At 36.2% G+C, this 22193-nt stretch overlaps 1 protein-coding gene across 1 annotated transcript in view; it reads left to right on the forward strand.

Moving 5' to 3' along the window:
• LOC128739137 (putative fatty acyl-CoA reductase CG5065) overlaps positions 1 to 22193 on the forward strand; it is a 105821-nt gene that overhangs the window by 27796 nt on the left and 55832 nt on the right. The window contains exons 3-5 of the mRNA XM_053834533.1: positions 21585 to 21701; positions 21764 to 21868; positions 21922 to 22065. Coding sequence (XP_053690508.1) covers positions 21585 to 21701; positions 21764 to 21868; positions 21922 to 22065 — 366 coding nt within the window. The remainder of the gene's footprint in view (positions 1 to 21584; positions 21702 to 21763; positions 21869 to 21921; positions 22066 to 22193) is intronic.

Genomic DNA, 22193 nt, shown 5'->3' on the forward strand with positions numbered 1-22193 from the left:
ATGTATATATGTATGTATGTATGTATGTATGTATGTATGTATGTATGTATGTATGTATGTATGTATGTATGTGTGTGTGTATGGGATGACAATTTGCAATTTTTAAATTTGCATTGAAATTCAAGAAAAGTGAGAAACATGTCAATTGTCTGAAGTTTTTGAAGCCTCTTAGTGGAATACGAAATTTGAAATTAAAGAAAAGAAAAAACTTTTACCGACTAAATTCCACTATTTAATATTTATTCGCGACAGATACGTATATGCTTTGAAATAAGACGCTGATGAAGCCTGCATGTCGTAGGCGAACTACGTATCTGTTGCAAATAAATATTAAATAGTGGGACTCAATCGAAAAGCTTTTTCTTTTCTTTGATTTCAGATTTCAATTGTCATTTTGTTCACTTGCTGTTACTCACAATTGTACAAGAAAAGCAAAAAGCGAAGAAAAGCAGTTAATTTAAGCATGTAGGTGTATAGTGGTGGTAGCATAGTGACCCACATTCCTAAGCTCAACATTACTTGTTTTATATTCAATCCTAAGACTTTAGAATTGTAGAATTTGTTGCTTCTCATATATCACCCGCCTAATCTTACATCGTGTACAAGATGCTCAGTTGTAAGTTTAGGCGGGTGATGTATGGGAAGCAACCAATTCTACAACTCTTAAAAATGGTCTCAAATTTGCAAATGTTGACCGATTTGGCTGAAATTTTGACCAAAGTCTTAGGATTGAATATAAAACAAGTGATGTTGAGCTTAGGAATGTGGGTCATTTTTAAGGTCACTTTAAGGACCCCTAAAGTGAGAAAAATTTTAATTTTTTAGTTAAATTTGCTTATCCTGAAAGCTTATCCTCTAAGCTTTCTAAAATGCAGTGTTGGGCACCGCTAATTCGCTAATTCGCTAACCGATGCAATTTGCTCGATAATCGTGGAAATTTCTCTAATCACTAATCGCAAACTGCAAATTACCAGTTACTGTTTATTTTTGAACATATCGCAACAACTTGCATTGTAATCTATCGCTGTACAAATTATTTGTAATTTACATTTATTACATAACTTTTCTTAATTTACCTAAGATCAAAACCTATTATAATGGATAAAATGCTTTACAGTTTGTTAATTTTCAAATAAACAGCAGCACTTTATTTGCAATCATGGCCCAGCAAAAATGCGGCTAGTCTGAGTATAAATTATAAACTATAACTAGCGTTTCTCGATTAGTCGGTTAGCGAATTAGCGGTGCCCAACACTGCTAAAATGTATAAAAAACTTAAAATTGCTTGGAAAATTATTGAGTTATTCATGATAGTATGTGTACACCTAGCCAAAAAACGTTTTTTTGCAATAACTGGAAATTTTGGGGGTGTTAGGATGATGTCATATGTGTTTTTATGATGTACTAGGTGTGACTAACAATCTAGGTAACTAACAAAGCTAGGTCACGCCGCTAGGTGGATTAATTCGGGTTTTTCAAACTCGTCATCACTAAATCATTTCTTACAAAGTTCGTGGTCTTTCAAAAGAGGTCTGATGTCAACTAAACCACTTCAATTAAACGTATGGCATGTGAACTCCGATTTATTCCTGCATCTCAACATTAGCATCATTTTGGGTTTATATAAAAATTTGTCGTGAATATTGGACCAAGTGTGAAATTATTATATTAACCATTGTCAGTTTTATGCCTCATATCGATGTAAACAGTTGGATGGAATAATTATGAAGATTCAACAATCTAAGTGCTGGTATGTTCCATTTTCAAATTTTATTGTTATTCAAGTTTTTATTATTTTCTACAAATTAGGATCCAAAGACAAAAACTATTTGCTCAACATATAATATAATGTAGTGGCAGAGAAAAATTGACGTAGTGAGTGCTACTTTTACAGGGAATAGGGGAGAGACGTCTACAGTGAGATACTTTTTTTCCAAAAATTTTAAAATTTTTTTGGTGATAGTTACCAACGAGGTCTTCAATCCATTTGAAAGGTATATCCTTCTAATTATCTGAAAAAAAGTTTCAGCCCTTTTGATTAAAAGATAAAATAGTTACAAACGCAAATGTGAAGGTGTCTTTTTGGCTCACTGTTCCCCAGTAGATGGGAACAGTGAGACAACGAGTATTGAATACTGAGACACATATTAGAATTAAACTTAAACCATATTTTTTGTTTACAAAGAATAGTTTAGAGGTCGTACTGTTTATTTTGTGCATAAAGGATACATTATTGTTGTGCATTATTGAAAATTCCGATTTTTCTCACATCTACATTTATATGCATATAAAGGTCAAATCCTGGTTATCTGACCTTCAACTTACACTTCAGAACTCATTTACAATCAATTTATATGGATTGAGTTACAATTCAACACAAATTTTTTTTTTTGAAAATTACCCACATCTGTTTGTCTCCCTGTTCCCAATAGGAATGTTTTATAAGAAATAGTGAAATAGTGGTGTTAGCAAACAATTCGATGGTCTTATATTTTTTATTTTTATCTCTTATTCCTATGAAATGCCATGTAGTAAATTTAATTTGGATTAGTTATGCGATTTGCCGTTAAAAATCGCCTAAAAATGATCGCAATAAAATTTACTTTGACCCCCCCCCCCCCCAAAAACGACTTTTGCTATAAATATACTAAAAAATTAACAAATTTTTCTCAAACTGTATTATGTGATATAGATTCACAAACTTTACTTTGCAGGAAAATATCATGGATCTTGTATGTTTTATGGCGAAGCTATTCCCGATGTCTCACTGTTCCTGTTGTCTCACTGTTGCACGCCTGAAGCAGGGGGGTATTGGTAGCTATGCTTGACAAGTAGTCATTTTGACTCCTACCTTTTATCCAATGCTGGAAGGTGCATGGGTCGAACCAAGCTATAATCTGAGATTATAACCGGCTTCGAACCCACAACACCCGCCAGGGAATGTACCCCCCCCCCTTCCTTTCCGCTCTTCCCCTCCTTCACCAAAAAATTTTCATTTCTTTCCCTACCGTCCCTTCATCAATTGTAGAACCATCGTTTCAAAAAATATTAATATATATATGTATGACCACATTTCAAGGTCAAGACTAAAAACTTGAGATTAGTCTATTACATAGGAACGGGGCCTTCCCTCGAAAACCCGCGCCGAGAAACGCGGCTAACACACGCTGACAGACGAACAACGTCACGTGCAGTACCTTGCAAGTCGTAAGGGCCGGCATAGTGTCGTCGTCCTGAAAGTAAAACTAGTTAGATTAAACTTCTCGCTCGGTGGTAATCTGCAATTGATGAAGGAAGCGGCACAATATGTGTCGATAACCCAACCAAAAACGCGTCGCTATTCTTGAGAAGTGGATTTTGCGGTCTCCTTTTGTCCAGCGCCTCTATGGTTCAAAGGTACAAGTACCAGCGAACCACATGCCCTGGCGGGTGTTGTGGGTTCGAATCCGGTTATAATCTCAGATTATAGCTTGGTTCGACCCATGGACCTTCCAGCATTGCACTATGGTCCAGAAAGCGATTTTATACGGACAAAAATGATTGCGCCTTAACGAAATATTCTAGCTCAATGAAGTCTTCGGCAACTTTTTGAATGAAAACATGACGCATCTTTTGAAAGGGTCGTTCAATGTTCAGATGATACCGTAACAACAAGTCAAGTAATAATTTTTTAAATAAATTTGTTTTCCATTTTTTAGTTTCAAAACATTAAAGATAGATTAATTTCACGTAACTTTTATAAACATTCCAAATTTCTAACTCTTACGTATTGTCAGCAGTGGACCTTTGTTTATGGACGACCCGTAAAATCATATTTCCTCTTATAACTCATTTATCTCAACAGATAGCTCAATATGATGTTCTACAAAAATTTGTATACGTAAGAGAAGAATATTTTTGCAGAAGACTATTTTGCTTTATCTTTATGAGTTAATAAGTTATAGCCGAATTCAGGTTAAAAACAGACCAATTTTACTAAAGCATAACTCAAAAAGCGGCAAACGGATCTTGATGAAACTTTGGCGATTTAATATACACATATGCATAAAGTTTTTAGCAAAAAATGGTGAAGGTGTTATTTTTTTAAAAAAAGATAAAATTCTTTGAATTTTATGATTTACTATAGCTAAAATTGTCGTTACCAACCTCAGTTTACAGGTCCTCTTTCGTATTTTGTATCGGTTTCGTTTAAACTTCCTTCCTTTCTGTCATTTACGTGTTAGTTCTAGTCCAGTTCAACTTGCCGCTTTGACGGCCTCGGTATCAGTTACCGGTTAAGCAGATTTTGAAGTAAGATCGATGCCATTATATTGCTTCTTCGAAACATGTTCGTTTTTGTATAATAGAGGATCTTAATGCCTTATACTGAGTTGACGGACAAATAAACATTAGCACCACTACGGATCCCTTCTGCCTTGTTTTCTCCATCATTTTCGAAAGAAATTAATGCTTGACTATTGAGTAGTAAATAATTGCAGGCAACTAACTGACGCAAAGCAGCAATTGAAACATTCAAAACTATTCTCGGATAAAAGAGTCACTGATTTTCCTCACTTTGAGAATTGCTGCGTTACTTCACATGCACAGCCGTGTTTCCTTGTAAGACAACAGTTCCGAAAAAATTCTTGCAGTACCTATTCGCGACTCGTGAAAATTAACGAAAACTTTCAAGCTAAAATTTTTCCAGATATTTTCCGTATGATAGTCTTGCTTCCCAGGCTGCGGACAGACGGATGACCATTACACACGCCATTGAGTTTTCTCTTAGAACTTTGTTGATAGCTGGATGCGTGTGGCAGATTTCTATACTGATATACTCCAATTTTGGCACTGGTAGAAATCTTCTTTTTTGGTATCACAAAATACCTCTCCTACCAAAAATACACTCCAATTTATTATGCAAGATAATATTATTATGCTGTTTGTTTTTTCTCACTTTACGCTACACATATATCAATATGGTGTAAAATTCTTTAATATTCGAGGTTTCTTCGCTATATACAGCCTAACGTAGTTCTACGCCAACTACGCGGTCATATCTGGAACACAACCTTTCTGATTTGAAGGCTGAATGTGGCTCAGTTCTATTATAATTGTAACAATTGAACGAAGATAAAAGAAAGGCAAGGTTTCATAATCCGCTTGTCGTACTCTAATTTATTTATTTATTTATTATTGAGAACTTCATCCGACAGGAATGTCTTGAATATATTCATGATTGGGAAAAGCCGCCTTGAAATGCATACACAGCAGTTTTCAAGCCGGCATAAAAACCCAATATCTTTTCGTCTGGAGAAACAAAGGTCAATACAGAACACTAAACACAAAGTTACAAATATCGAACATTAACAAAAACTACCGAAAATCAAAAAATTAAAAGTTCAAATCAGCCTGGTTATACGCTAGAGCCAGTCGACGAACTGGTTCATGCTGGCTATAATTTGTGCGGTGCGCGTTCAACCGGAGAAGCTGTTGATGGCGTTGTGGGCGACGAGGGCAATAAAGTTGAAGCATCGACAGGATGGTTGGACAATCATAGCTACCGCAGAGGATTTTTTGAGCAGTTCGAGCCGATATCTTTACGTCGCCTTTCGAGGGGTGTAATTCCTATTAGGAGGCACAGGTCCGTATAGGGCGGTAGGTTGTCAGAATTTCTCCATGGTAGTGTACGGCAAACCCTTAAAACAAAGTGTTTCTGTACGCGTTCGATTTGTTTTATCCAATTATCGTAATAAGGATCCCAAATAGCGCAGGCTGACTCCAAAATTGACCGCACCAGCGAGCAATACAAGGTTCGCAAGGTACCGGGGTCTTCGAACTCCTTGCCAATTCTCATGATCAGTCCGAGTTGTCGATTAGCCTTGCTGATAATCATGGAATAATGTTGCCTAAATGTAAGTTGAGCATCCAAGACTACTCCGAGATCGGTGACTACATCGCAGCGTTGCAGAAGTATTCCATCAATGCGATAGTCATGCACCATAGGCTGCTTTTTACGATGAAAACTGATTGCAGTGCATTTAGAAATGCTTAGCGACATGTAATTTCTGGAGCACCAGTCTGCGAATGAATCAATCAGCGCTTGAAGACTATTGCAATCATTGCGAGTTTCGATACGCTGAAAGATCTTCGTGTCATCTGCGTACAACAATCGTGTGCCACGAGGTAATAGTTTAGTAACATCGTTAATAAACAATGAAAACAGTAAGGGTCCCAGTATGCTGCCTTGAGGGACCCCAGAATTGTTGCTGAACCAGCCAGATTGAGATGCACCCAATTTTACAGCAATTTTTCGATTGCGTAGGTAGGATTCAAACCATGCTACCATTGCCGCAGAAGCTCCGAGTTTATCACATTTTGCACAAAGTAATCCATGATCGACACGATCAAAAGCAGCTTTTAGGTCTGTATAGATAGCATCTATTTGGAAACTCCGTTCCATCCCACGCAGGCAAAATGAGGTAAATTCCATTAAATTTGTAGTTACAGCCCTGCCGGGGAAGAATCCGTGTTGTGCGGTGGAAATATAGTTTTTTACGGTGAACATCAAATGGTTGTAAATAATAGCTTCGAACACTTTCGAGCAAGCGCACAAACAGGAAATCCCACGATATTGTTCAACATTACGTTTGTCGCCCTTCTTAAACACCGGAAACATGAAAGACTCTTTCCAGCTGCAAGGGAACTGTTGATAATGCAAAGAAAGGTTGAAAATGGAGGCAAGCGGTGATTTTAGAGTCTCATAACAATTTTTCAGAAGTGCAGCGGGAATGCCATCGGGTCCGGGACAATACGGCTGTTTTAAATTGACGATAGCATTAGCAACTTCCTCGTCCGAAATTGTAAAGATGCCTGCAGTAAACATGTTGCTAGGGACATGTACGAGGGCTGTAGCGATCTCGTCTGTCGAAGCACATACAGGATTGAAGACGCTTGCTAAATGCTCAGCAAATAACTCACATTTGCTGCTATCGGTAGTAGCTTCATTATGCCGCAGATACATACTAGATGGAAGCCCGTCTTCTTTGCGCTTCGAGTTTATGAACTTCCAAAAGCATTTTGGATTTGAGCGCAGGTTGCGTTCAGTCTTACGTACATAATCTCTATGGAGTCTTCTGTTTAGTGTTTTGTACGCTCTGCTAGCTGTGATAAAACGACAACGAGTAGCAGGATTCCTATTTTTCTGGTAGGCACGAAGTGCTGATTTCTGAGAACGGTTGAGTCGAGTAAGTAGTCTATTTCCCCAGATAGGCTTAGGACGCGGACGAACTCTGGGGACATGTTGAAGAATTAACTCTTGAATTTTGGCGTTAAATTCTGAAACAGCTTCATTTGCGTCACTGCACGCATGGATAGTCGCCCAATCGAATTCTCTCAGAGCTGAGTTGATTGCATCATAGTTGCCACGCCGAAAGTCAAAACTGTTAGAATCGAATTCATCAATGAAATGAGCTTTGATTGGCCTGTTGAATGTAACTATCAACGATGGATGATGTATGTCGATGTTACTGAGGGAAACAAGTGCAGTCGTGACCGAGCAAGCTGATAACGTTTGCTGATTCGCAAAAACCAAATCCAGAGATCGTCCATTCTGGTTGCATACATTATTGATTTGATACATGCTGTGCAAAGCCATACCATCCAACAAACAAGCACTGCCTGCATTCATTGATGAGCGTAGAGCGTCGACAAAGAGATAACCAGCTTGTGGATGAGCCGACCACGATAAACCAGGACGGTTGTAATCGCCGAATAAAAGTAAATCGTCGTTGATATCCATCGAATTAACAGCTCTTTCAAGTGACGAGATGTGACGATCTAATATATCCACTTCGTTTCGCAAATTAGGTGGAATATAAACAGCGCCGATTACAACTTTCGAATCATTGATATTCATTGTTACCCATAACTGCTCTAGCGATTCATCCATTGCTTCGACTAACAAAGCAGACGACAATGAACGTCGAACAGCGATGACCACTCCGCCGCCCCTTGCTTTGGTGCTATTCTTTGAAGTACGGTCGCACCGATACACAGTGTACTCAGTCCCAAACAGCTCAGCAGAATTGATTTGCGAGTCAAGCCATGACTCGGTTAAAACAATGCAGTCGTATGGCGAGTCACAAACCTCCAGTGCAAAATCTGAAATCTTGCTGCGCAATCCGTGTGTGTTCTGATAGTAGAATGTGAGATGTGGTAGCGCCGACTCGGACGAAGAAACGGGTAGTAGTTGGTTGCGGTGGGTGATACTTTCGCAGCAGCTGGTGGTACGGCTATGGGGAACGGAATCTGCATGAATTTTTTGAAATTTTGAAACTTGCAATGACTTAACTGAACTGGGGGTCGGTTGACCCCCAGAATCCAACGGTGGTCGGGCAACTAGTTGGAAGGGGTCGTCAAAGACTGCGATGGAATCGAAAGAGCGGATCGTTGAAATTTTGCTGCTAGCGGTTCCCAAAAATTTGCAGATTTGTTTCGTTCTTCAAACTGCCGAAAGTAAATTCCTTCCGGTCAGTTAGCAGCATCCAAAGCGATATCTTTCAGCTGCGCATCAATTCCGATTTTAAATGAGATGAATGCTAAAGACTTTAGATCAGCATCTCTTTTTACTAGTTTTTTAACGACCGGTTGAGAGCCAGCAACGCATTGTTGCACTAGTGCTGAAATTTCATCCTCAGACACATGAGGGGCGATACGCGAGAGGTAAAACCAGAATTTTGCGGCAGGTTTCGGAACAGTATCGACCAATTTAGGGAAATTTTCAATTGATCTTGTTCCGCTAATTAAGCTTGGAAATTCAGTAGGTTTAACGGGAGTGTCATTAGGCGAGATGATTCTGGGGCGCTTGGTTCTACGAGTGGCAGTCTCAACTGCAGAAGCAGGATTATTTAGTTTGTCCGAAATCGATCCGATTACTGTTGCAATTTGGCCAATTTCGTTTTTTACTTCCTTCATACAATTGTTGACTGATTCAGCGATCGTTGTTGAAGCATCAACAGCAGAGTTGGATGAGTTTTGCGCCTTCAGATTTTCAACCGATTTCATACATTCAGTGCAGAACCATAGCAAATTCGTTTGCTCATTAAAGAAATCCAAACTTGATCTTACCCAACCTAAGCAATTCATATGCGCGACACGCTCACATAAATAGCATTTTACTAGGTTTAGGTTCGGATTGGGTTGAGAGCATTCACAGCATGTTTTATCCATCGTTGCAACAAAGCTTTGATGCAAGATCAAACCACTTTGATACGGTTGAACACAGGTGGCGATTTGAGCGAATAGATGACGAACTTAGACTCGTTGTTCACAGATGGCGCTTCAGTTGAAAAAAATGAGCGTAGCGGTGATGATAGTTATAGATGTAGAATACAACCAAAATCACAATGGCAATTATTCAGCCAATTGATGTCGAGTGCACTAAAACTTCACCAAATTCACGACGACGTAGAAATCGATAAACTGATAAAGTAACATACGCGAAAAAAGAATACGGGAATTCAACGAAAATTGAATGAATAACCGGAGCTCAAAAACAGTTACTTAAGCGTTACAGGCAAGGTTGCCATAATCCGCTTGTCGTACTCTAATGATAATAATGACCATTAACGCAAGCAGAAGATGACTGGTAGGGGAATTATTATCAGACTCTATAAACGCAAAACATTTCAGATCCACTTTCACTTTCGAACCCATTTGGTACAAATCGACAATAGTTTTATACTTTAGCAGCTAATCATGGCGTGATCGGAATTAGATACACCTGTGATCGGAATTAGAATCACCCCTTAAAATTGATGATCGGAATTAGGTGCACTGATACAGCATACTTGGATGCATTTTTTGTAACTTTCGGTTCATAATTTAGGCTTTTTAACATTTTTCTATGAAACATAATTGAAAATACTTGCTAAAGACACATACTATGTAAATAAATGTGTAACCTTTATTTTTCAGTAGGGACTCAAAGATGAATCATGCCTTAGGTGATCGGAATTAGGTGCTTTCACGGTAATTCGGAGTCAAAATTAGGGTATTTTTTATAATCAAAGTTCCACAGTTCCTAAACAAGCAAACATAGAGGTATACTATATTCAGCAAAGTTGTGTATTTTTACTATTTGTACAATTTTGTAGTACATGAAAAAGTCATACAACAATTACAAAAAGAGCAAAAATAGAAAAATTGATTTTACAAATTCATGTACAATAAAATAGATTTTTCTATCTTCGCTGCAAAGATAGAAGGTGTCTTTAGCAAAATTTCTTGTAATAATATGCTCTATAACTTTGCAGAACACATCAATGTGTTATATTGACACTGAAGAAAAAAAAATTATTTCACGTTTAGGGGGATTAATCAAAATTTAAATCCCCCCAGACGATAGAGCTTTCAATTTTAAGAAACTCTTCCAAAGGTTCGATAAACCTAAAGCCAAGTTTTCTCAATCAAAACTCTAGTGCGCACGTTTTCTTTGGTTTGGGGTTATTGTGCGCGCGTGTAACTGTGCTACAAAAGTTGGCGCGAGTATTCGAGGGGTAATATCTTTTGACCAGTAAAACCAATTCTTATGAAATTTTGCATATATATTTGTAGTGTCAAAACCTCTCATTTGATATTAAAATAATTGAAATTAGGTAAATTATCGTAGTTAAACCCGTTATAAATTATTGTTAGTTTTGGTGGAGTGTATGCGGTTGCTCATAACTTTCAAATTATACGTCCAATCAATAAATCATTCAATAGTGATCTATTAGGATATATTACCTTTCAAATGAGACTAATAGCGCATAAATCGGTTCGGCCATTTCTGAGAAACAGGTGATAATTATTACCTTGTCAAAACAGATTTTTTAAGCATAACTTTTAAACTACTTCTTTGTTTTCAATAAAAAATTCCCGAACAATTTAGATTTAATAAGAGCTTTCATTTGACACTAAGATCGTTGAAATCGGTCACGTAGTTCCGGAGAAACTCATGTCACGTAGTTTTAACATTTTTGCTTATAACTTTTAAACGAAACGTCGTATCAAGAAACAACTCAATAGTGATCTACCAGACAATAATACCTTTCAAACAAAAGTAATAGCGAACGATTCGGTTCAGCCATCTCTGAGAAACAGGCGATAGAAAAAATCATTACATACATACACACACACACATACACACACACACACCCACACACACACATACACACACACACACCCACACACACACACGCACACACACACACACACGCACACACACACACACACACACACACACACACACACACACACACACACACACACACACACACACACACACACACACACACACACACACACACACACACACACACACACACACACACACACACACACACACACACATTGCTCAAATCATCGAACTCCATCAATTGGTATATGTGACTTGGCCCTCCGGGCCTCGGATCAATTTCGTGTTTTTCGACCAATTTTTAAACCTTTGTTATAGTATAACAAAGGTAAAACATGATCACATTTATTTAAATATTTACACAATTTACTATTGTAAATATTGAACATCTATTCTCACTGCCTCGTTCTTTATAACTATTACTAACCAAGCTATCGTTTCTTCTTTTCAATAGTGAATCGTGATCATGTTTTAGGCGTAGTAAATGACTAAAGCATAGTAAGTCGAAACGTCCGCTGAAAACATTTTAGTTCTTATTTCTCACCGAAAAAGTCAACAAGAGTAACATATAGAATTTCACGGTGACAAATCCCAACAAAAATAACATATATGTGTGAGGCACATAAAAATCATTTGTATCGCCATGAATAACATTTATGGCCCATTAAAAGTATGTACAAGAACACATAATTTTCGACTATAGAATATATGTAACATTATTTTTATGGCAGCTCACACATAAATATAATTTCTAAGCCATATACCTTTTATGGGCTGCCTTATAATAAATAAGAAATTTCATTTGATATTTATATTTAAGCATATAAAATTTATGTTTTAAGTAACATAAAAAGTATGTGTTCAGGTCCAATAATTGATAGGTTTAAAATTTTATAAGTGATAATTAATAATTTAAAAATAAGTTGATTATTACAGCGGTCAGCGGTATAATTCTGAGTTATGAAGGAGGCTAGAATTATCCAGTATATAAGTAAAAACCTTGATTGCAAGAAATATCCCATATTTCCTTTTCATTTTAATACTCGATTCAATATTATTGGACAAGTTTTTCATTTTGAATATATTTTAACTGATGCAACTGATGGTAGTTCTTAAACTAGTCATTAGGTTATCACATGTGATCAATTATTTTTCAGGTTCATCTTGCCATTCAGTTTTCATAGAATTAGGAATGTTTTATTTTTTTAACTTTTTCGGCTTTTTATTTTCATTTGCATCAAGTAACTAGCACATACTTGGGATGCTTTTCGTTTTCATTAGCATAGTATATATATATAACCAAAGCCTGGGTGCTAATTCCGTTATCGAAATTTGACCTTCTGTTTTTATACGACAGACTTCGCAACCAGCTGTTAGAATACAGGACAGTGCGGGGTCAGTGCTACGATCCTATTGACTCTAACAACCTCTCCTTAGTATATATATATATAGCGCATATATAGAGATTTTTACATAATTTTTCATCCAAGTGTAAAAACCTAGTTCAATCATATATTCAAATGTATAAATACGTCATTTACGTCGATCAGATTGATTGTTTAACAAAAGTTCGAAATTTAAACTAAGCCGGCAACTTGTTGAAAAAACTTCTTCAAATAATAGAATCAACTTAATTTTTAATTTATTTAAAATGAGTATAGAAATTAACCTATCGTTTGATTTTAAAATTAACAAAAGGTTATTATGTAAACGCGAAACATTGAATTTTTTGTCTATTTTAGGATAATTCAAAAGAACGCGGCGTTCTAATTTCAAAGTTTACAGCAAATATTTTAGAGTTTGGTGTAGAAATTATAAATACTTTTGAGTAGATCGAAAAGAGGCAATTTTACAAAAATTCTTTAGCAAAATAAATAATGTTTACAATACTTCAAGTTTTTTGAAGAGGTTTATATAGCAGTAGCATTACGAAGAATCCAATGAGTAAGATTTATGTCAATAGAAAATATTTTCAAACTTTCGTTTATTTCTCCTGGAAAGTCATTCTCTTCTGTAAGAACTCTATAAAACTACAGATTATTACAATAATGTTACATGCTCGTATACCCTGTTTTGTTTGAAGTTTGGCGAAATAAAAGTTGATTGAATATAAATTTTTATCATTCTCTTGATCCTGTTTCACTACTTATATTACTTTCGATTGTAAAAAGGCAAATTTTTAAGTTATACCCTATGGAAGCATCGCGTCGTTGTGGTTTTTCACGCAAAGTATTGTATAACTCTATTGTAGGTCTAGTCCTTTTGGTCACGTTTTTAAAAGTTGGACATAACAACAAAATAAGAAGGTCTTTGCTAATTTACCAAATTTAGTTTATAGTTTGTTATTTTAGTATACATTATTGTTTTTCTTAGCCTAAAATATAACATAGACTAATCTCAAGTTTTTAGTCTTGACCTTGAAATGCGGTCATACATATATATTAATATTTTTTGAAACGATTGTTTTATAATTGATGAAGGGACGGTAGGGAAAAGAAATGAAAATTTTTTGGTGAAGGTGGGGAAGAGCGGAAAGGAAAGGGGGGGGGGATATTGGTAGCTACGCTTAACAAATAGTCATTTTGACTCCTACCTTTTGTCCAATGCTGGAAGGTGCATGAGTCGAACCAAGCTATAACTATCCTCCCTTCATCAATTGTAGAACCATCGTTTCAAAAAATATTAATATATATGTATGACCGCATTTCAAGGTCAAGACTAAAAACTTGAGATTAGTCTATTTCATAGGAACGGGGCCTTCCCTAGAAAACCCGCGCCGAGAAACGCGGCTAATACACGCTGACAGACGAACAACGTCACGTGCAGTACCTTGCAAGTCGTAAGGGCCGGCATAGTGTCGTCGTCCTGCCTGTAAAAACCAGTTAGATTTAAGCTTCTCGCTCGGTAGTAATCTGCAATTGATGTAGGAAGAGGCACAATATGTGTCGCTGTTTAGATTTCAGCTGTTTAGATAGTCTAGATGCAGATAACAATAGATTTTTCAAATAACTATGCACAATTTTTTCCCTTCTTTCGGCTTCCATGTTGTGTGGTTACAAATACAGTCGTTTTGCGGAATGTCAAAAATATATAGGTGAAGCTAACAAAATTTCCGACACGTGGGCTCTAAGAACTTCCAAATCCGTCCACCAAAAGCGTCACAATATGAGCTTCCACTTTTTTGACCCTGTTCCGTTCAGCGGTAATGGAACGGCACTTGTATGCCTTTCGAGAGATGTGAAGGATACCGTCATCCGGGGCGAGATTGTGCCAAAAAAGCACATGTTTTTGTTCTTTAGCTCAGTATACACGCAATTTAGGAACTAAGTTGATTTCAAACCAATCAATATATACTAAATTGTTCAATTAACAACTACCATAGACTAATCTCAAGTTTTTAGTCTTGACCTTGGAATGAGGTCATACATATATTAATATTTTTTTTTGAAACGATGGTTCTAGGTAGGTAGGTAGGTTCTAGGTAGGAGTCAAAATGACTACTTGTCAAGCATAGCTACCAATACCCCCCCCCCCCTTTCCTTTCCGCTCTTCCCCCTCCTCCTTCACCAAAAAATTTTCCATTTCTTTCCCCTACCGTCCCTTCATCAATTGTAGAACCATCGTTTCAAAAAAAAACTACCGTAGAGATGGTTTAGTTACAATGAAACCTAATTTTACTAGAAGTGCATGAACTTTGGCCCTTCTAGGGGGTGACATTGTGCCAAAAACATAAAGTTAAGCTAAAAACCTAAACAGTGAACATTAGCATGTTTATAAACAATACACATAAATATCAGTATAAAGTAGTTCATATGGGGCCGTCCATGAACTAAGTGGATTATTAGGGGCCGGGGGTTGTCCAAAAACAACGCATCATACAAAAAGTATGAACGAAAATAACCCGGGGAGGTCTGAAATAACTAAAAATGAGTCCGTACTCTATGGACAGCATTTATATAGCCAGTAGCGTTTCTAGGGTTAACAAGGGGGAGATATATGAAGGGGTGTATCGTAAGGGGGCATATCCATTTGATCATTTAACAAAAGTAACCACTACTTCGTTCGAGAACCCGCGGCCGCAGAACATGTGGCCTATGACACCCCCTCCCCCCTCCTTAAAACTGGCAGTTTATACACGGTATAATATATTCGTCTTATATTAGAGTGTTTATTCAAAGCATCTGAAATTCCAAAGCAGAAGCAAAAATTAGTTTAAATTACTTAGCAGACCTATGATGCTATTTGCTCCAAAATGGATGATGCAATCTAATCTGTCAAAATATTGTGCTCAGTAGTAAAGAATGTGAGTGTACAGGTGTATACTGACGTATTTTTGTTGTGTATGTGAAATTCACAAATTGGATCGATCATTATGGCTTGGCACAATCTCACCCCCGTGAAGCTCGAAAAGTACAAAGTTTCGAAAAATATTATTTTCGTAATCAAAACTTATCCAACGCATAATAACCATTCAATACATTGTAAATGATTAGTTTATATACCTTTAAAATAGCAAGTTGATGAGATTTCTTGTTTGGGTTGGTTTATGCGGAACATTGTTTACAAGCGTTATTTCCGAGTATTTTTGATCGCGAACTTTGAAACCCTGTTTAGGCTAAATAGTGTGCTAATATTATATGTGTTCCACTCTAAGTTATGAATAAATATGTTATGTTCATCATCATTTTGAATTTAGGTCACCAGTTTTTATAGATATAATAAATTTTCACAAATTAACATTTTTGGTTTTTGGCACAATCTCACCCCCGTGGCACAATCTCACCCCGGATGGCGGTAGCTTATCACTTTCCCAAGCTTTCTTTATATAGTACACTGTCCTTTCCTTTTACTCAACACTGTTTGTTTACATCGTACACCTTTGCGCGTGCATAATGGCGGCTAGTGGGTACAACTTTCGGAAAAGGTTAGCATGCCTTTGGCAGCTTTATTCACGTCAAGTTGATATTTGTAGCATTGATTGTTGTTGTAGAACTTTCAAGCGCACGTAAGCGGAGTTCCCAAAAGCAAATAAACATTGTCGAAAAGTGTACCCATAACCACTAGCCGCCATCAAGCGCGCGAAAAGGTGGATAAGAATTGCTGATACGTCATGGTATTAGTAGTTTGTTGGCATCGGAAAACGATTTCGCTATGGAAAAAATCCCGATGAATACAAATCGCATGTACGTAAACGTGACAAAGTGTGCGTAAGATAAATGTCAGTCATCTCTATCCACCTTTTCGTGTGCGTAATGGCGGCTAGTGGGTACAAGCTTCAAAAAATATTAGCATGCCTTTGGTAACTTTATTCACGTCAAGCTAACATTTCCACCCTTGATTGTTGTTGTAGAACTATCAATATCAAGCGTACGTCAGCGGAGTTGCCAAAAGCTAAAAAACATGTTCGAAAAGTGTACTGGCTGAGTGGCTGTGAACCATTTCGCGAAATTTTTAACTTTTTAGTTAAAATTTGACAGCTCGATGGCTATTTCTCCTCGAGTGGTTAAAATCAGTTCAGAATGCGAACCATTTCATATTTGACAGATTGATAGTTGTTTTACTGAATGAGAGCATATATAAGGTGAGGATGAAGATATGTTTCTATAACAGCGAATTTATTTATTCAGTCCAGGTTGGAATTGGATGAATTTTTGGTGTTCATTTGCTCCTATTTGATAGATAAAATTTATCTCATTTCATTTCGAGTTGGATAAACAAATTTGTTATATGTTAAACATCCATACATTGCATAGTGGTCCAACAGCGAAAATTAAGTGGAAAGTTTTTTGTGGTTCAAAATAGCTCCCCACAATGTTCAGCAAAGTTGTACAACTCTAAAAGACAATTAATGCGAAATCAACGACTAAGTTCCAGTTTGGCTTGTGAACACATAATCCATAATAACTTTTTATAAGAAAGAGATAGAAGGATAACTTCTTAGACAAAGTTGTAGCTAAAGACTATATAAGTAACTTTGCCAAAGACATAGTAGGCGTATTTTTAGGCGTTTCTAACTTACATGGTGTTTTATAAAAAGACCTCTCAAAAATCACTTCTTCGCGGATTTCTTCAAATGCAATGGTTTTATTGCATCATAATGTCTTACAAAGTTGGTTATCTTATCAAAAGACATATTTTTGTAGAACATTATATGTTGAAAACTCATACGTATAACGAGTTCTAACGTTTTTCCTGTGTTTTTTAGTCTTTTTTGGAATAGAATATCTCAAAAAGGGGCAAACGAAAAAAATCTAACCTGGCCGTTTTTGAAAGCTTGGAGTTTTATCTCAAACATATGTGAAAATAAAAAACTGGTTTTTTCCCTAATTCGAGTAATTTCAATTTAATTATTTCATGTTTGACCATTTTCTACTATGCAGTATTTTCTAATGTCTTCTTGAAGACGATTAAAGTCAACATGTAAATAGTAAAAACGAAATTTGTCGTACCATGATACAATTTCTTCTGATTGCCACGTAAAATAGTTTCGAACTCCGGATAAGTTAAGAGATCTAGTTTTTTGACCTTGTGCTAGTTTTCGAACCACTGCTGAAATATTCATCAAATAAGTTTTTTTAACGGTAGTTTTTACAATTGTTTATTGTCAAGATATATGGACTTCGCCCGTCATCCAATCTATACGTATAAATATAAATTATAATACCAAATACAAAATAATATAAAATGCAGTGGTATTAGTGTACATGTAATTGACCTCTCAGAAATGGTCAGAAAGTTTTTTCTTAATAGTATCAGTCGACATGTTTAAGTTTAGTATGTTTCTAAAATTGTTCATTAGCTGTATACAGCGGCAGGCTGGTTCATTGCGCGCGTAGTTAGTTCGACGGTGGTTTAGAGTGAAGGTCCTTGGTCTCCACAGAACTACTGTACTCTGGTTAGCAGTTATCCTGGATTTCAAATAATCACTGTCGTATCGTCCTCTCTGCAAATGGAGCCCAGTACCAGCTGTTTTTGATAAATATCTATCTTACAATTTTCATTATTTTACAAATAGTCATGGAAATCTTCACATGGATATATGCACATTAAATTAAATTTTATATTGATATTTCTGATTCTAGTCTAAAGTAATCTTTTAAATTACTTTAGTGTCAGAAAGCTGAGAAGTCTTCAAAATTGATGTCTTATACGTATTCAGGAACATGAACAAGACTATGATCGTAGTAAAAACGGAGGAACATTTTCAAGCAAATCCTATTAGAGTCCTGGAGTTTTTTGTCAACAGATTTGAGGGTACCGTTACTGTTATTTTAAATTAGTATCTAAAATGTTCGTGAAAGTAACTCGATAGTTTAGAAGATTATTTCCCATTCAATTCCATATTAGCTATATCGCCAACCGTTAATAAAATGCTAGTACACGGCGCAGATATTATTAAGGCCACGGTACAACCCATAGGGTTATTAAGCGAAGAGGTACAGGAAACGCGAAATAAATGTATTTGTAAGTTCAGCGAATTTCACGCCAGAAAATTTAACCGGATCGCCAATTTGGAGGATGTGTTCAAACGCCTCCTGCTGTCGTCCGATCCAGTCATTGCAATACAAAATTGTTCGTATTGTACACGTACTCTGGAGCTTCCACCAAGCGCAAACCAATTACTAATATAATAAATTATTATATTGCTAACAATAATAAAATATTTCGAAAACAAAACATTTATTGAATCTCTCAAATAAATGACTACCCGTTTTGTTTTCCAAATCAACGATATACCTACTGATATAAGGTGGTTGAAGTTCGAAAAGGATCTATAGGTTTTTTTCTCTTTTACCTCTTTGCCTGTTTTGCTATACTTACCTGCGATTCAAAAATGACATAAAACTAAAATAACAGTTAACAATATTACGTATGAAATACCTAATATTTTTTGTTTTTTTATTGAAAATTAATTTTAAAACATTATTGATGGTAGATTGAGCATATTTGCAAAATAATGAAAATTGAAAGATAGATATTTATCAAAAACAGCTGGCGCTGATAGAAAACTGATGTCATATCTGGAGTTCGAAGACTATTTTACGTGACAATAAGAAGAAATCGTGTCAAGATACGACAAATTTCTTTTTTACTATTGACATGTTGACTTTAATCGTCTTCAAGAAGATATTGGAAAATACTGCATAGTAGAAAATGGTCAAACATGAAATAATTAAATTGAAATTACTCGAGTTAGAGAAAAAACCAGTTTTTTATTTTCACATATGCTTGAGATAAAACTCCAAGCTTTCAGAAACGGCCAAGTTTGATTTTTTTCGTTTGCCCCTTTTTGAGATATTCTATTCCAAAAAAGACTTAAAAAACACAGGAAAAACGTTAGAACTCGTTATACGAATGAGTTTTTAACATACAATGTTCTACAAAAATATGTCTTTTGATAAGATAACCAACTTTGTAAAACATTATGATGCAATAAAACCACTGCATTTGAAGAAATCAGCGAAAAAGTGATTTTTGAGAGGTCTTTTTATAAAACACCCTGTAAGTTAGAAACGCCTAAAAATACGCCTACTATGTCTTTGGCAAAGTTACTTATATAATCTTTAGCTACAACTTTGTCGAAGAAATTATCCTTCTATCTCTTTCTTATAAAAAGTTATTATGGATTATGTGTTTACAAGCCAAACTGAAACTTTGTCGTTGATTTCGCATTAATTGTCTTTTAGAGTTGAACAACTTTGCTGAACATTGTAGGGAGCTATTATAAAACGCTTAGCCGCAAAAGTAAGTTTCCACTTAACTTTCGTTTCTGGACCACTGTGCATTGGTGGAAAAAAATTCCAGAAAAAATCAGTGAAACACATCGAAGCTCTTTCCTCACCTGTGGCATATCTCATTGGCTCTCAGAACTTGGTTAAAATCACCCCATCGAGCTGCAGTGAACGTCAGCGACAGCATGTCCTGGGCTCAAAATTTGACAGCGGGCCCAAATCAGACTGCTGGCAGTACAGTGAAACGCAGTGCTGACATGCTATCTCATTTTCGCACACACGAGATGTTGGCGGCGAAAACATGGTTATTTTCGAAAAACCATCATACTGCCAAATTTTAACCAAAAAGTTAAAACTTTCGCGAAATGGTTCACAGCCTCACTAGCTGCCATTAAGCGCGCGAAAAGGTGGATGAGCTATTCGGTGCTGCCAGATATACAGTGGACCCCCGTTCGTTTGAACGATTCCTCATGCAAACTAACGGGGTTAGTTTTTAATTTGAACAACTGGCTACCCTAAATATGCTGGAACTTGTGTAAACTGGCTGCCCTGCTCTTTGTTATTGTTTTGGTGATTTGATTCAGTTGGCAGTTGCAAGCAGCGAATATTCATTCTCCGATCAGATTTCTACCATTATCGTTGGGAAAACGCAATTTGAAACAGATTAAACACGCGAGATCAGCACAAATAAATCGTGTTTATGTGCATTGTCTGCATAAGCAAATGATGTCATATTGAGTATGACGTTTGAACCATTTTTAATTTGCACGTCGTGCAAACCAACGGGGTTCAAATTAAAAAGTGTTCAGATTAAAAACGGTCAAACGAACGGGGGTCCACGGTATCTGAATATTTGCAAGCATGAGTTGAGAAATTGCTATTTGCTTTTAAGAACGAACGAATTAATTTATGAAGAGATGAAAATTTCCTTTACTTACTTCCTGGATAATTTTTCAATTGCCGTTTACTCTGTTTACCGTGCTAAATGAACATTTCTCTAAAGGTCACGTAATTAAAACAAAACAGGCGGAAAATAGTTTAGTGACTACGTAGGTCTAACTCATGACGTTGCTTAAATATTGCATTTACTCTAATGTTTCAAACAAAAAATACTAAACGGAGATGAAGTGCTTTACATTCGTAGTCCTACGTTAAGCATGCGCCACTAGGCTGCACTCTTAATCTACCCGTAAATTGGCCGGATTTAGTTAAAGTTAGGTTGAACCTACTCAAAATGCCCTTAAAGTGTACAAACTCAGATTTTGAGTAGTTTTTCAACCAAAAAATTGGTAGTAGGAACTTAAAATTGCGTTATTTGTCATAGAGAATAATTCAATTATCGGTACCAAGTAGCCAAAATTGGTTGAAATTTTTACCCAAAGTTTGAGTTTGTACACTTTAAGGGCATTTTGAGTAGTTTCAACCTAGCTTTAACTAAATCCGACCTAATTCCAGGTAGAATCATTTAAGAGTGTGGACCCTCTACTATACCCTTCGTCTATTGTAAAAGTTACCGTTTGAAACAATCATAAAAAGCCAATGCAAAAAGATTGTTACATGTTAAGCAAGCAGTAAAATGTAAGTGTGAAGCAGTAAAATTGTGTTTACCATGTGCTTACGCAGACGATTTCTCAAACATTTCTAAACCGCGTCATGTATGGTGTTTTCTCTATAATATACCTTGTTTATTACAGGTTCTGATAGAAAAACTGCTACGTTCATGTCCAGGAATCAAAAATATCTTTATCCTAATTCGGCCCAAGCGAGGACAAGATGTATCGGAACGATTGCTAGAGATGATTAGCAGCCCAGTAAGTAACGGGAACTTAGTATCGACAAATTTTAAATAATAAATTTTAATGTTTATTTTTAGCTTTTCGAAAGAATTCGTCAAGAAAATCCAGCTAACCTGAAGAAAATTGTTCCAATTAATGGAGATATAACTTTAAATGAGCTAGGAATTTCTGAAATTGATCAGGTAAAGATTGTACTGTTTTTCGCAAAAATGTTAATTGTAAAATATTATTGTAGAGTACAATTTGCCAAGAAGTGTCCATAGTATTTCACTCAGCAGCCACTGTCAAATTTGATGAAAAAATTAAAGAATCTGTCACGATAAACATGATAGGAACTAAACAATTGATGGAGTTATGTCATAGGATGCTCTGCTTAGACGTAAGTACATGTAGTGTGAAAAGCTTGATTTTATCTAAGTAGATCAGAATATCACTGCCGCTCATATCATAACAATCCCATAAGAAATTCCATAGGACATGGGCTTGTTATGCAATAAGCAGCATTTC

The sequence above is a fragment of the Sabethes cyaneus genome, chromosome 3 (genome assembly GCF_943734655.1).
Source record: "Sabethes cyaneus chromosome 3, idSabCyanKW18_F2, whole genome shotgun sequence".
NCBI lineage: Eukaryota > Metazoa > Arthropoda > Insecta > Diptera > Culicidae > Sabethes > Sabethes cyaneus.